The sequence below is a fragment of the Scophthalmus maximus genome, chromosome 17 (assembly GCF_022379125.1).
Source record: "Scophthalmus maximus strain ysfricsl-2021 chromosome 17, ASM2237912v1, whole genome shotgun sequence".
NCBI lineage: Eukaryota > Metazoa > Chordata > Actinopteri > Pleuronectiformes > Scophthalmidae > Scophthalmus > Scophthalmus maximus.
Genome location: NC_061531.1, coordinates 5340952 through 5357500, shown reverse-complemented (window position 1 = coordinate 5357500; position 16549 = coordinate 5340952). Strand labels below are relative to the sequence as shown.

At 45.9% G+C, this 16549-nt stretch overlaps 1 protein-coding gene across 2 annotated transcripts in view; it reads right to left on the bottom strand.

The window, feature by feature from the left end:
• The window catches only part of LOC118288547 (microtubule-associated serine/threonine-protein kinase 1), a 38515-nt gene extending 27579 nt beyond the window's left edge, over window positions 1–10936 (bottom strand). The window contains exons 1-2 of one of the 2 annotated variants that reach the window (XM_035614777.2): window positions 9950–10936; window positions 3950–3981 (exon numbers count right to left, since the gene is read on the bottom strand). In XM_035614777.2, coding sequence (XP_035470670.2) covers window positions 3950–3981; window positions 9950–9988 — 71 coding nt within the window. In that variant the 5' untranslated portion in view covers window positions 9989–10936. The remainder of the gene's footprint in view (window positions 1–3949; window positions 3982–9949) is intronic. The other variant, XM_035614778.2, reaches the window with a different exon arrangement.
• Window positions 10937–16549: the final 5613 nt, after the last annotated feature.

Sequence of the window (16549 nt, the reverse complement as noted above, 5' to 3'; positions counted from 1 at the left end):
TCTTGCTTCGTGATCTACTCTGTCGTCGTAGCATTCAGAGAGATAAACTTTTCCTCAACTGTAGGGAACTTTCCATACACTGAACCGCCCTGCTCTTGATACACATTGCAGGATATTTTTTTTGGGGGGGGGGGGGGGGGGGGGGGGGGGTGTTTGAGCACCACTTGGCATTCATAGAGGGTGAGACTTTGTCGTTATTTCCATCTGTTTTCCTGTGCGCCAGCGTGCCGGGGCTCAGGTGTGCCGCAGCGAGAGTCTCTGTCGTAATGGATGCAGGTTTAATCCCTGATCAGCAGGGGAGAGTGAAGTCACTCTGCGAGACTCAGCGTGACTTCCACTACGGTGGCCCCTGGCGCTTGAGTGTCAGCTCAAATTTCAGACATCAGAGTGACTGAAAGTTCGGAACACAAAGGAAAAGTACTGGATCAAGTGAATTCTATTTTAAATTTGATAATGCGATTGCATTACATTAGAATCAAAATGCATTTGAAGTGCAGGTGGTAGGGATTCGATAAGTTGCACACAAACTTCCATCCAATAACCCCCCCCCCCCCCCCCGACCCCCCACACCCAATCATCCAACTTCAGAAGAAACATCTCTCAGTGTCAGCCAATCTGACTCCAGTAGAAATCCATCACAAACTTCTTGCTCCGTCTGACTCATCTTTGACTCACGCAATCACTGATTGATCACCTCAGACGGTGAATCAGTCGACCTGCGGCTCTGCTATAAATGTCACCGTGATGAGTCATCTTTTCAATAACTTGATGTTGGATTCACATCAAGGTCAATAAATCCATGACCAGGGCCAAAGATGTAGATATACATGAACTATAAATCTCAATGTCAAGGTTTTCTTACTATAACCTTCCTCCAAACGTCCATACGTTGCTGAGTTTATTGCTTGGATATATTTACAGATCATGATGTTCAAACTAATGTATGATGATATAGTTCCTGTAACATGGATTATTAACTGGACTCTGTACCATGACATTAAGGTGGTTCGTCAAAACGAGGACATAGTACAGCGTGTGAGGTGAAAGTGAAAGCCACAACTCTGCTATGTGATGCCATTTGTTTTTCAGAACCTAATATGAACATTCAATCTTTTCCGAATATACTGCATTTTCAAAACTTGAACTGTCACATGACAAGACTCAGCAGCTGGGAGGCTGCACTTGGGCACTGTGGGTGCTAATGTCGGCTTGCAGGCATATTTGTGGTGATGCAATACTACAGCACTGATGTGAAGCTGGTGTGACGATCTCCAAATTCATTATCTAAGCATATAAGCAGGCTAAACATAGAGTACAGGTGAGGCTGATGGAAATGTAATTTGTTTTGCAGGCATATGCGGTCGGAAAGCAGGGGACCAAGTGAAAATGTGACAATGATAACGACAGACAGACAGACCGAACAATTTTACACATCAAAAGTCAATCTCATGTTGTCACAACTGAAATAATTAAGAGAAGCTCCGAGAATCAGGATACATCATCTGAAAAACCTTGACTGTCTGTGCTAAATTTTATGTCACTCCACCCAAGGGTTGTCCAAAGTGGGGCACAGACCAACACTGCCATACATGGAACAACATTGTCAAAGAGTAATAACAGTATTCTGTAATAAACTAAGCAATAAACTATGTCAACACAAGCCCCTGTGATGAATACTGCAGACGCCGCTGAAGAACACAGAGACAAGGACTGAGCCATTAAGACTACAAGAGAGAGGTGAACCGGGAACGCCCGTCCTACCACATCACACTGAGGCAAAAATGATCACTACCTGCGCTATCGCTGTACCTTTTAGTGCGTCGGAACATGCTGCCGGCTCGGTATCTAGGCGTAGGTCTGAGCAACAAGCAGCCGCAGTAGCAGCAGCAGCAGCAGCAGCTGAGGAGTGAGGGAGGGCAGTCGGAAAGAAGCGGCAGGTCGCTGGGAAAATGTCATCGCAACGCAACGCATTCGGTAAATCCCCACAACCTTGAGATGTGCGCTGATGTCCGAAAGAGTGTGACCGAGAGGCGAGGGAGAGAGAGGGAGGGAGGGAGGGAGGGAGGGAGGGTGGGTCTGTCCATTGCAAAGGGACTACAAATGACAGCAGGGGGATCGTGGGTCATGATAGTGCTAAATTTTGTGCTTTCCTCTGCGTGTGTGCACGGGGAGAACCTGATGGGGAGTTAAAAGGATTTACTGCATGAGTGAATGTGAAAGAGTAAAGGGAGGTTACCATATCTCAGCAAAAAAATGTAGACATCGCTACAGGGGGAGCTGTTACAAAACTATAAAACACATTTTGAAGGGAATCAAAGATGTAAAAAAAGAAAGAAAGAGAGGAAACAATCTGCATGGGTAAACTGTGTTCACCCATGATATGCAGATTGAACGTGACGCCAAGTCCACTGAGCTCATCTATAATGGATGATTGGGCTGATAACGTCCCACAGAGTGATGCTGAGAAGACTGACCGATTCTCAATGGAGGCCGTGGAGAGAGTGGGCACGACGGTGAAGCAGCCGCAGGAAGGCGGAGGACGGCAGCAGGACGGAGAGGAGAACACGGCCCGCGCACAGGAGCCGGTCTGCTGTTTCATTTCACGTTTGATTACCAATGATGACTCAGCATGAGGGGGCAGTGTAGGAGACGGACGGGCCGGGCCAATTGGGAATGGGGACGGAGAGGGGGAGTGGAGATGGAGGCAGTGGGCTGTGACCACTTGCCACACAAACAGACTGAGACACACATACACACACACAAATATTTACACTTACTACTCAGTGGAGCAAAGAGATTATAGTTAAGCACTCAAAGAGGCGCCATTAAAAAAGCCATCGATCTCATTCAATGCGCTCTTCAGATTAATCTCTTCATATTACAGTGCAGTGATGGAAGAAGTATTTAATAATATTTACTTGAGCAAAAAAAATAGCAATTTCTTTGGTCACTTGGTGCAGCGACCTTATATTGTTAGGGCACACATTTGCACATTCACATCCATCAAATAAAAAGCAATATTAGTAATCATTTAGAGGCACGCTTCTGTCCATCTCATGGTTATAACTTCAATATTTACCCTCCTTTGAGCTCTAGTTGGGTCTCCACCGACCCCTGTGGTATATATATCTGGCACTTTAACTGCTGAAGGTTCCACTGTGTTCCCCAGGTGGTTGCTAACTTTGTGTGTCTGACATGTGGTGCAGTAGTTTAGGTCGCTAAACAGCTTTTTCATCGAAAACACCACATCCACCTATCCTATGGAAACAATGCAAATTGATGACAATGGCAAGCAGGAGTAACTGCAGTCAGGTGATACCTCATATCAATGGGGTATTATGAATGATGGATTACTGAGTAAGCAGCATTTTTTATATTGTAAAGAATATTCCTTTTAAAAAGGAGGGCTATACAGAATGTATAGGGGATCTGAAAGGAGGAGGGGTGGAAACGAGGGTGTAACACAGACAGGTTAATAACTGAACCAGGGGTAGAGGAGAGGGGCAGATAAGGAGAGAGAAAAGGCGTGACGGGAAAAAGGCACAATGGCTTTCAGCACCATGGACAGCATCCAGCATCCACAGCTCCCGGCAGGCCTTAATCTGACGCCGACAGACTCCCGGCCTCCTCCCTCCACCCAACCTCCTCCTCCTCCTCCTCCTCCTTCACACAGGGACCACACACTCCACTCCACACCACAAACACCACTCGAGCACCCTCAGAGCTTTCGGACACAATGTGCAAAGCACGCTCGATCGGTGAAAAGCCTGCCAGTCCGACGTAGGCTCAGGAGGAGAGATCTCGTTGTCCGAATGACCAGATGCACAGAAGCTTCACTCATGTGCCATTGTTTTTCTCCATGGAGGGACACCGGCCCCCTCCCCACAGAGGAGAGATAAGACAGAGGGAGGGGAGGGGGGGGGGGGGGGTGAACAAAGGTTACACTCACCTGCTGCTTTTGCGAGGCAGTGGCAAATCCTTCTGGAGGAAAGACAGGGAAAACAAAAAAGAGAAAGAGATCAGGCACAGAAAACACAAACGTATACTTTCACACGAGACATAAAGAAATACATGTCATGTGTAAAAAGATCTTTCAGCGCAACAGAAGACATTTTAACAAATGTTTTCCGCAGGCTGGGGCGGATAGTGCTCTCCATGACTACAGTAAAACTGACCTTTGTGTAAAATGTATGATAAATACCATTCATAAGTCCCCGTTAACCTTTTTAGAGCATCTTCCATCAGAGCAATGCTCCATGGTTCTAATGGTTGGTTAAATTAAAGTTTGGTTCGGATTAAAGTTAATCACTGACTACTGATGAATACATGACAAATAGCCTTTGAATGATCCATTATGTATCGTCCAAAAGCTTGACAGGTATGGCAACAACAACTAAGCAGGGTGGTGCTGAGTGTGTGCTACACAGTTAACCAATGGGGCTTTCTGGAGGCCTCTGGAGAAATGTTCGAATAACATGGTAACCGATGAGACTCATACATTTTTTTTTCTTCTAGTTATCTCTTCGTGCATGCACATAATCTATCTGCATCCAAGTTTGTTGTTTGCGAACCAACCAACCCCCCACCACATCTCCTCGGTCCAGATGGACGGGGAACATTGGGCTCAAGCAGCAGCAGACAGTGCGCCGAATGAAATCAGCGTGAGCAGAGCCAGATCTCGCGCCAGCGCAGTCTGCTGGCTCCTCACAAAAACCCTGCACGCTGAGATGGAGCGAGTGGGAGGAGACGGAGGGTGTAAACAAAGGTGGAGCAGAGGGTGAGAGAGAGAGAGAGAGAGATAAGTGTGTGTGTGTGTGTGTGTGTGTGTGTGTGTGTGTGCGGGAGGGGTCCTTTAGCCTCCGTTTGGCCTCGAGCACCATGTGTGTCATGCAAATGGCTGCTTGAGATGTGAGCCATTACTCAGTGCATAGTCGCAGGTACATTTAATACATTAGCCGCTCCACACCCTCGCCCGTACGATTGTCACGGTGCCGTCAGCATCTCATTGACCGCCTGCTTACCACAGTCAGTGCATTCATTAGGTTAACCTTCAGACCAAGATTTGTGCGTGTGAGTAGCCGCAGCCGATCTCCGCCCAAGCACAAAATGCGAAGCTCAGTGAAAGAGCCCTGAACACAAGGACAAACCTCCAACCGCGGCACAGTGTTTTTTCATGTTGTACGTCAAACTGTCCACGAGGTGTAAGTCACGGATAACATTTACCTCCAGAGGAGAAAGCTGAGCAGTGAGAAGAAGACGAAGAAGAGGAAGAGCGGAAAACATTCGACTGATAAGAAAGCAAAATAATAATCTTGGCATTTACAGGGCTACGCGCTTGACTGCGAGGGCATTGCACGTCAAAAGAGTCAAATCCCTCTTTACAAGGACGACTGAATATTCAACCCATTGATCCCTCTCCACTTTGTCCTTCATCGATCGGGCCGATTGATCCTGAGCTGTCAGGGCAGAGGAGGAGATGACTTGCAGGAACGTGAGGCATCACGAGAGGATGCTCAGTGATGAGGAGGTTGAACTGTACAAACAAAGCCCCGACGAGACCTGACAGCCAGTGGTGACACCGAGAACCTCATGGCGACAAATCAGTGCTCTGTGTTTATGTCCATGCGTACGACGAGCTGTACATCGGGGAAGTGCCAGGGCTGTGGCCAGGATTTTACAGATACAGTAGTGTGGTCATAAGACTTCCCCAGGCACAAAATCAAGGCATCAAATGGACAGTCTCCATTTTCTTTTTTTCCTTTTTCATATTTTATGCATTATCATTACATATTTCTGATGGGCAAGCTTAAAGCGATGTCTATTGGTCAGTGCACCACGTAACTTCCAGACTGACATGTCTCAACTCTCTCTCTCTCTCTCTCTCTCTCTTCAATTTCGAGTGAAATGGTTTTTGGTTGTTGTTTTTTTTTAAACATCCATGTTCCCCACAGGATGAATTGTATCAACTCTTCGTCAATTGTGATCCACTCACTTATTATGCAGCTCTGTTTGGCGATGAGCTGTTTACTCGGTGATGCAGTCACATAAACACAACTGTTTAGCTTTTCTTCTTTTTTTAACAAAAAAAGGTCAATTAAGGAATAGGCACAAAAAGAAAATGTAAATGTATTCCACCAAGCAGTGGAACGGGGCAGTCTGCTATACCTCTTTTGTATCTGAATCCAGACCCGGGAACATCTGCTGACTGTCTGTCTGATGTCCCTCTGTGGGGCTCTGTATAGTTCAGACATGTCTAGACAATGAAAAGAACCAGTTGGTACATTAACACAAAGTGCGGTTGTCTATTAGTAGTTGAACTAATGATTAGGAACCATGATAATTATGCTTCCGTCCTTCCCTAGTCTGAGCTTCCACACAGTAAACGAGAAAAAACAGCCTGAAATACAGAAATATACTGTGCAGTGGATCTACAGGACCGTCGATTATATCCCTCTGCTATAGCAGCTCAATTTAGAAATCCTCAAGTGTCATGGCCTTTATTAACCTAGTAGAAATCCCATTACATTTCGTAGTCAGCCACTGTCGCATAATATCTGCTGGACTTTCTCTCACAATCCTCTATTCCGCTTTCATTTGGGTAAAGGTCAGTCGGAGACAGCTCATTTCCCAGTTCGTCAGCGGTCACGGCACCAGGATTGGTGCGAAGCCGGTCTTCCAACAAATCTGCATTTTGTGACACACCGTCTCATCATTTCCACAGGGTACGAAAAAAAAAGCGGATAATACTTCATCGGGGATATATGATCCTCCGGGTCCTGCGGCATAATCTGAAACCCGAGGGCTTAAGTCTCTTGTGGTATAATTAGTCTGTCAGAATGCCACGCCATCTTTGTTCAATGCCTGGCTGCACTTCCCATGTCAACCCATGTAAAAGGATTGTTTTAATGGTTGCCTCGTGTTTTGAGTCACTGTCATCCTCAATGCATCATATGTTAATTCACTCAACCTGAGGCGTCACGTTGCTCTCACGAACCATATGGTGAATGATAAATGGACTGTATTTATATGGCGCTTTTCTAGTCTTTTCGTCTTGGTCTTACAGCACTGCCAGCACACAGCCATCAGCGGCAATTTACAGTTAAGTGTCTTCTTGCCCAAGGAGACTTCTGGGAGAAGTGGGGATCGAACCACAGACCTTCTGGTCGGTGGACGACCCTCTCTTTCTCCTGAGCCCCCAGTCGCCCACAATATTGTGCTTGGGTCTTTTCATCTTCTTGAACCAGCGGTGTCCAGATGTTGTATTAACTTCTTTTTTTGAATTTTAGACTTGAAAGGCCATGGGAATTCTGAATTCCATGTTTCCCTGCCACATGACAACCACAGATAGAGAGGTCCTTTGCTATCACCTGCCTGCACCAAAGGAATAAAAATGCCCCTGCAATAATAAAATAAATGTAATTTGCTGAGCTTGCGTGCTCATAAAAATACACTGGTGCTCAGTCTGGATGAGCTGGCCAGTCCAATCATTTTTTTTTTCCGGACACACCGCAAAATAAAAATGGTGCGGCGCAGACCTGCAGACGAATTACAGGGATCAATCCAGGAGTGCCATGCTGCCAGTGGCCGGACCAGTCATCATCTACAGCAGTGGCTGACTAACCCATCTGACAGATGGGAAAAGGGCAGGACGGGGCTGATGGGTGGGGATGACACATGAGTGTCACGCGTACCAGAGGGTCTGGTGCTTTTCATTTTTGTGCACACATAACGATGACTGCTTAAAAAAGCATGAATATTAAACTTAACTTAATGATACTTTTTATTTGTAACTGTAGTTGATGTTATTTGTAGATGTAAGGAATTTGAAAAACATCTGCAGAATCATTATAATTAATCTTTTCCTGCACAAAAAGTGAGGATAATTTTTATGCAATTTTGTGCAATGCTGAGATATAGGCTATTTCATTTTTATGAGTACGCCATTCATAATCACGTGTCAGCAAGCCAAACGGAGGGCTGCAGTGTGACAGAGTGCAGCAGCCACAGAATCACGAAGATGTTCATTCCATGTTAGTCGTGTTGAAGCAATGCATCATGGGTGTGACCCCTGACCCCAACTGCAGGGGAGTGGGGTGTGTCACCATATGGTGTTGAGAGTAAGATTGTTCGTGTGTGTGTGTGTGTGTGTGTGTGTGTGTGTGTGTGTGTGTGTGTGAGAGAAAGAACGAGAGACAGTGATGGTTGCAATAATGAGTCCCAGGGGAGTGACATGCACAGCCAATCACCAGTCAACACAGAATTTATAGAAACACACAAATAATGCAAACGTGTGGGTGTAAAACTATTTGAAAATAAGCTCACCCATTTAAACTGTGGTTCCACACACACACACACACACACACACACACACACACACACACAACATCATTCAGCTGGACTGCCTGTATCTATACAATGCCGGTTGTTTTGTGAGTTAGACTCTATGGTGATGATGAATGCCCTTACAGCTCCTGTCATACATCACAGCAGACGGGCAATGAGCTGAGCGCTGGGGATGATGAGACATGGAACCATCAGCACACCTCACTACTAATCCCCCCGTCCTTAATTCCTTCACACCATCCCCACCCCCCTCCCTCTTAGTAATAGGGGTCAATTTGCTGACTCGCTGACAATTCCTCCTCTTTGGCACATTTAACCGCTATGATACAATCAAAATGAACTAATTCGTGGAAATAAGCCCCCCCCCACACACACACACACACACACACACACACACACACACACACACACACACACACACACACACACACACACACACACACACACACACACACACACACACACACACACACACACACACACACACACACACACACACACAGGCCTACAGGAGGCAGTCCCTGGCCTGCAGGCTGTTCATATGCGCTCAGTTCACTTGACTGAATCACACAAATATGGGGGGGGGGGGTGTATAACCCGCGGTTAAGCAGGCTGCTTCATAATGGATGAACACAGTCCTTTTAAACACGTCATCTCCGTAAAGCAGGAGTGACTATTCATCAGCAGCTTTGACATAGGGAGTCTATATGATTACAAAATAAAAACGGTTATGATCCAAAAGGAGCTTGGTGTTATGTGAACATCATAACAAGTTCTCTCAGAACTATATTTATAATGTGTTTTTTTTATAAATTATCTATAAGCACAATTGGATCAGTTTATTCCAGTATACACTCATAACCTGATGGACTGTGAGATCCCGGAAGGAAAGAAGAAGATCTTTATGGTGGGGAGAATATGCTGGTCACAGAAATACTGCTGTTGGAACTAAAAACGATTATTGATTGGTTGACTGACTGGAAACCAATTGTAAATTAATTTGAAATTAGAATCACCACACCATCAAATGTTGGTGTGGTGATTTGTCATCATAGTAAACTGAACATCTTTGGCTTTTTGACTGTTGGTATATAAATAATAAAGTGTTCTGGGAATATCTGCTGTTCATGTTTCAGTATCTCATAATGTTTTACAGACAAGGCAGTTATTTGAGAAGATAATTGGAAGACTAATTGGTCAATGAAAAAAGTGGAATATAGGAAAGTATAGTTTTTAGCGTAATATTGTCATATGCTCCCTGCTGGACTGGTCCCATTGATTCTAATGGGCAGTACAGGAGATAATATGTACCATGAAGTCGGCCACACAACTATGTATAATCGACACAAGAGTCTCTATGAAAGTAATGAAACGAATGTACATTACTGAGGCCTGTGGATACACTGAAAACATGGTCCCACTGCTGGTGCCACAGCAAGGGTTTCTACTGTATAATATTCTAGCCATCGGATTCAAACTGAGGAATCTACAGCCACTTGTCGTTACAATGACCAACTGGGTGAGAACAAGTACGGATGCTCGAGCAGAACGCGGAGCACGTCGCGGGAGGGCGATGCTCGCGTCCGCAGCGTCGGTCAACCCTCACCTGCAGCCTCCGGCGCCGGATGATCCCCGAGTCATCCATGGCGTGACGAGGGGCGGCGGGGCTGCCGGCAAGGGGGTTCCCCCCCCTCTCCAACACGGTGTCTCTTCACCCGTCAGTCTTTGCGGTCTGTTGTGACCCAGCGGGGCTGCGGCATCCACCGGCACACACCCGACCCGCACGGCAGCGGCGGCGGCTGCGTCCTTGCGCACACTCGGAGAGAGGGAGGGTCCGGTGTCACGTCGAAGAAGCCCACGGAAACGCACACATGTCAAGCGGTTCAAGGGGTTGTCTCTCTCCGACCCGTGTCCTGCGCGTCGGCGTTGACAGTCACGCCGCCGCAGCCTCCGCGGTCTGCGCTCCTCCGCGGAGCATCCTTGACATTTCTTTGGCCAGAGGTCCGTGCGCTCCGACGCGCAGCGGCCGAGCGTGTGCAGGCCCCGACTGGTCCCCGCAAACACACTCGCACTGTCCCCGTATAGGATGCAGCCGATCGGACGCGCGAAAAAGCAAAGTTCTCCCGACAAACCTCCCGAAGGAAAGAAGGCGAGCTTCCACCCCAAAATTGGGTTATGATGGGCGGCGCGTTCACGGATCACAACAACCGGACGAGAGCTTTGACTCTCTGCCGCTCGGAGGCGCGTCTTCACCCTTGAGCACCTCGGTCGGGCTGAGATCTCTGATGATGCTGATGATGATGCTGATGATGCTGGAGGAGGAGGAGGAGGAGGAGGAGGAGGCCGTCCGGTCCCGTCAACATCACCGTGAGTAAGAAGAACACGTCCTTTGTTTTCTGCAGAACCAAGTTGAAACTCCCGGCCGTCCGTTCCACTCGCTCGGTCGTCGCCCCCCCTGCGCCTCCGTATCCCGAGAATCGGAGAGAAGGCGCTGACGCGATATTTTGTAACCCCTTCCTGGGTTTTCCCTGTCGCCCCTCCTCCTCCTGCGCGCACGGCGGAGAGGCTCAGCTCAGATGGATGGAGGAACATCCAGTCCTGGACCTGGAGGAGATACATACAACCCATCCGCACACACGCACACACACCGTGCACGGTTACAGAGGCTTCTGTCGACAGACAGTGTGGGGGGAAGTGACATTTATTATACACTAGATGTCAGTGGTATTTATACTAACCGTATAGAAAAAATCAACCCGGGTCAAAACTCAAACCTCATTTCAGAGTTTATCAAGCCGTTTTAACAAGAAGAAAATGATTTACATCATGCATTTAGGGTCACTATTTGTGTAAGAGTGTATCATTTAACAATAAGCGTATTTTCCAAAATAAGGAACCTTACAGCAGGTTAATCCGTTAGTTTGGTAATTCTGTCTAATAGATAAGCAAAATATATTTATAAGTTCAGTTTTCTCGTCTTCTTGGTGAGCAAGATTTAAAAATACGTATTTGTTTGGTCAAAGTAACACACACACACACACACACACACACACACACACACACACACACACATGTTATGTTTTGGCGCAGGTGTCCAGTTCATACCGGACCAGATTAATATGTCATCCACAATACAATACACATGGTTATTGTGTGTAGAATAAATGTATCTGCACTGTCAATCAACATGTCTGAAAAGATAGATGGATGGATGGATGAATGGATAGATAGAAAGATAGATAGATAGAGAGAGAGAGAGAGAGAGAGAAGGATAGACAGACAGACAGACAGACAGACAGACAGACAGACAGACAGACAGACAGACAGATAGATAGATAGATAGATAGATAGATAGATAGATAGATAGATAGATAGATAGATAGATAGATAGATAGATAGATAGATAGATAGATAGATAGATAGACAGACAGACAGACAGACAGACAGACAGACAGACAGATAGATAGATAGATTCAACACAACCCACCACCTGAGGCCAGAAAAAGACAAGTAAACAAAGAAAAACTGTGCGTTGGCCTTCGTCGGGTCACACTGGGCAACACAATGTTTTCAGTGCCATGACTGACAGGCGGGTTGCCATTTGGCAAAGTCATTGCGTAATGCCTGTGCGGGGAATCAGGACTTTTGCACTGTTTTCATGTGACATATGGTGCAAGCTGCCCACACAGCTATGTACGACTTCGCCGGCGCCAGACGCAGCAGGCAGGCGCTCTGCCACACTGCGTCCAAACTCGTCCCCCACTCACCCATCTGAGAGGAAATGGCCAGGAAGGCAGCGGGTGGCCTGTTCAGAGCCTTGTCTGTGTTCAGAGCACCGACAAACTTTTTTTTCTTTAAAGTAAAAGCTGCCTGCAATCGTCTTAATGGCTTGACGGACTCACAATTTAATTTAATTTAATCTTAATTTCATTCTTTGAGCAACCTTTAGGTCAACAGAGAAACCAACTGTGAGCCTTTTCAGCTACAGTGGCCTCCTTCTGGAAATGTTCCGTGTGTTGGTCCACAGCTCTGTCCCAGACTGAGACACCTCAACAACCACGGGAGTAGTATTGATTATTGTCGACATTGCTGACAGATGTGTAAATGTTAGCCGTGTAACACGTGTAAACTAATATGGTGGACATTACTTAACAGCTCCATGCTATTGCATTGCCACTGTGTGCATGTTGGCCTGGTGTTCCTCCGGAAGTTGTCAACACCACTTTGGAGAAAACAGATGTGAACTATTTTTTTCTATCACTCTTTCTTCGCCTCTTCTTTGTTTTGGATATGCAACGGATGCCGCAGTTCCTTTTGGGCCGTAAATCGAGTCATAATTATTCCGCAAAAAAAACGAGAAAAAAAACGCGCCCCGGCGGCAAAGAGGATAACATGGTGGAAGAAAATCTTCTAGGGGACCGATATAAGCGCGGATGGTGTAGTCTTTTCCTATCGCCATTACACTGTGCAATCAGTTTTAGCATCATAATGACAAGTTTAGGCCAGAAGGTTTGTGTATGTCCGCCTTAAGCACAGGCTCACAGATCCGCCAGCATGGCTGTAGACTCCTATGAGACACAAAGAAAGAAGCCAAGAAACAAGGACAGATGAATACAAATGAAGAAAAACAAACACATTATGCTGCAAATTTGCAGCGTATTTGTAACAGACAGGTAGGTTGGTGAAAACATTTGCCCTGCCGCGGCAGAAAGCATTCGCAGGTACACAAACGGAGTCAGAAAAGAGCTCCTGTGAGCAGGCTGACACTTGGCCATCTGTCTGGCAGTCGGACGGACGGATCGTCTCAGTTTCCAATGGCAGGCCTTTGTTCTGTGGCCCCTTTGTGCTGCTGCGTGCTGACCCCTGACAACTCTCTCACCACTGTCAGGTCCCTCGCTCTCACACACACACACACACACACACAAGGCCTTGTTGCCTTCCTTCCTCTCTCGGCTCCGTCGCGTCCCCGTCCCCCCGAGCGCTGCCTGTGCTGCAGGGGAGCCGGTGGACACGTTTGCAGGCAGGAGAGGCTATTGATTTCTGCGGCATCGCCATCGTCCGAGCCGAGCTCGCTGTGAAAAGGAAGTCTGGACGGGCAGACTCACTTCATCGAGTTACACGATGCCGCCGCCGCTGTCGCTGCTGGTGCTCAGCGGCTCCTGAAATACAGAAAGAAAGAAGAAAAAAAAACGCTGCTGCTTTCACAGCCTCTTATGTAATGACTCTGTAATCCCTTTGAGTTTGGAGAGTAACAGCTGCTCAGTTTTGTTCGGAACAAGAGGCGATGCTCTTCTGTTCGTGGGCTTACAGACCTCAAGGACAAACCCCCCAAAATATTAATGCTCACAGTTATCTTAAAAGCTGGTCAGCTTTATTATGAAATTAGGGAGATGTCTTCTGCACTTTTTTTTTCATCCTGTTAATTTTTCCAAAAACAAGATCCCCCCCCTTAATATAAGGATTAGTGCTCAGACGCACACTGACTTCAATTTCTCATCCACTTGTGTCCTGTTACACAAATGAAACCCGAAACAGCACTTACATTAGTCCCTTCCCTGCTGTGATGTGCAAATCTCCAACGTTTTAAAGGGATAGTCCAGGGATTTTGAAGTGGACTCAAGTGTATGAGTCACTTATGCATCGTTAATATGTAACCTTGTGGAGATGGAGATCAGCGATGTCATTTAACGGAGTTCGGAGGGGAATTGTACGCTGAAGGCCGTTCCTTTTCCGCCAGACATCCGTTTAAGTTTGCTCTTTTTTTTCAAGCGTATACTTCGGCCATGTATTACTGCGCCAAATCGCCGATCACCATCTCCATGAGGTAACATATTAACTATGCATAAGTAGCTCATACAACCCCATTTCAAAATCCCTGAACTATCCCTTTAAAAGTTCGTTTTTAGTGGATGGTAAAATGTTCCGGAAACACATCAGTTGAACAAAGATTGCCAAGTTGAAAGCGAGCGTGTGCCAGGGTGTGGCGATGAAACAGGACCCAAATGCAGGATGCAGGAACAAAGCTTGGTCTAATGAGGGGGGAAAAAGAAAACAGACCCTTCACAGGAAAAATCACAGGCGGAACTGAACAGGATACCCGACGTGACAGAAGAGAACAACACATAACAGACAAAGTTGAATCAAATGTCCTTGATTCTGGTAAAGTTGACATGGTGAAAAGTTTGTTTCCAGGCCCATGACCCTGACCAGGAAAAACAAATAAAACAATACACACACACACACACACACACACACACACACACACACACACACACACACACACACACACACACACACACACACACACACACACACACACACACACACACACACACACACACACACACACACACACACACACACACATCTACGGTAACTGTTAGTTATGGTTCGCTTGTTGCTTTTTGTCACCTCAGTCACTGTGTCTCTCATCGTCATTACTATACTAATTATTATTATTAATAATCACAATTGTTGCAGCAATCCAGGCTGCTATCTCATCTCTCTCACCCTTTGTAACGTGCCTCGAGTTGCATTAAAGTGGAACTTTACCCATTATACCCATGGAAAGTTTAGGATGATGATGATCACAGTGATGTCATCAGGGTTATCACAGATTTGAAACTTGAATTTCATAACTCTAAGTCTGCGTTACACACTGGGGGTGTTTGGAGTTTGAAAGACCTGGACATTTATCAGACAGAAATAATGTATATGTGTTTTTTGAAACATATACTGTAAAACACTAGAGCAGACAGACACTGTCACTAGGTATTCAACCCATATGTGGCCTATAGCTGTGTAGTTTTCAGTTGGGATTTAAGTTTCTATTCAGAAACATAATAACCTTCAATCTAACACTTAATTATAATAATAATAATAAATAATTTTATTTATAGGCGCCTTTCTCAACACTCAAGGTCACCTTACAAAATCAAAAATAAAAACACTCAGTCCATCCAACAAGCAGTCATAAAAGCAGGCAATAAAACAACATAATAATACTAATAATAATAAAAACAAGAGAAAGGGTGGGGTCGTTCCAGTCAAAGCAAATGAAATTAAAGGGAGTAGGCCTGTCTGAAAAGATGGGTTTTCAGGTGAGATTTGAAAGTGGTAATGGAAGTGGAGTGTTGGATGTAGTGAGGCAGAGAGTTCCAGAGGTGGGGCGCTGAGCGACTGAAAGCTCTTGACTTCAACTAAGTGACCAGTCTTATCTCCAAGCCCTATTCGCACCTGTGCATTGATTTAACACTGAAAGGAGTTTCCGACCCCGACCCCCTGTTGTGTGTCCTCCCCACACTCTACCCCCCCCTTACAGAAATGCTGTCTTGTCAATAAAGGTTTTTTATAAAGGAAAAAAAATTATATTCTCAGACATTAACATCGTCGTGAAACAAGTTCAGCGAGTACTGATTCGCCTTTTCCAGCCTCTGTCATTTCATTGGTCACAGCCCGTCTTAAATGTGGAGCGTGAAATCAACACCAGCAGGCACTTTTCACAACAACTGAGGCTTCTTGTCAAGAACGAGCCTCAGCGTGTGTGAATGAACATGTGAACCCACAGAGAGACCTCTAGCATCACTACTGTACAACAAGGAAACAGACAGAGCTGTCTGGAGCAAACAGGCTTCCTGGTGTCTTGCCAGGAATCATGGGCTCATGGTGGCTCTGGTAAAAATTATAATCATTTTTGTTGTCCCATCTGCAGTCTGGCTTTGACCGTTGTTGTTTGTCATATGTCATCCCAGTGCTCCCGACAATATTAAAGACGCATGGATAATGTGAAGCTCAGTGATTTCCTGAAGATAATTTCTCCTCTCCTCATCACTATAAATCCCCAGTGCGACTCCTTGTGGTGAGATGTGGCAGTGCAGCAGAGACACTGTAACGGCACTGTACGTTGCTTTGGGTGCCTGCAAAGATCAGCATGAATTAATTTCTTAATTAATGTCATCAATTGTATTTCATCCTCAAATATGACAAATGATCTTTCACCTATAGCAGGAAAAAGCCAGCCTTGTGTTGAAATATCACAAGGGAAGATCTGCATTACAAAATGATTTAGGTCGACGTTGTTTCCTGGTCGATTTGGTTTGTGCTTGACTGATCCCTCGGGAGGGGGAAACCTCCGCATCTTAGCCAAGAGGATGTCAGAGCAGTGGTTTGTTCTGTTCTCACACATCACTCAAAAGTACACATCATT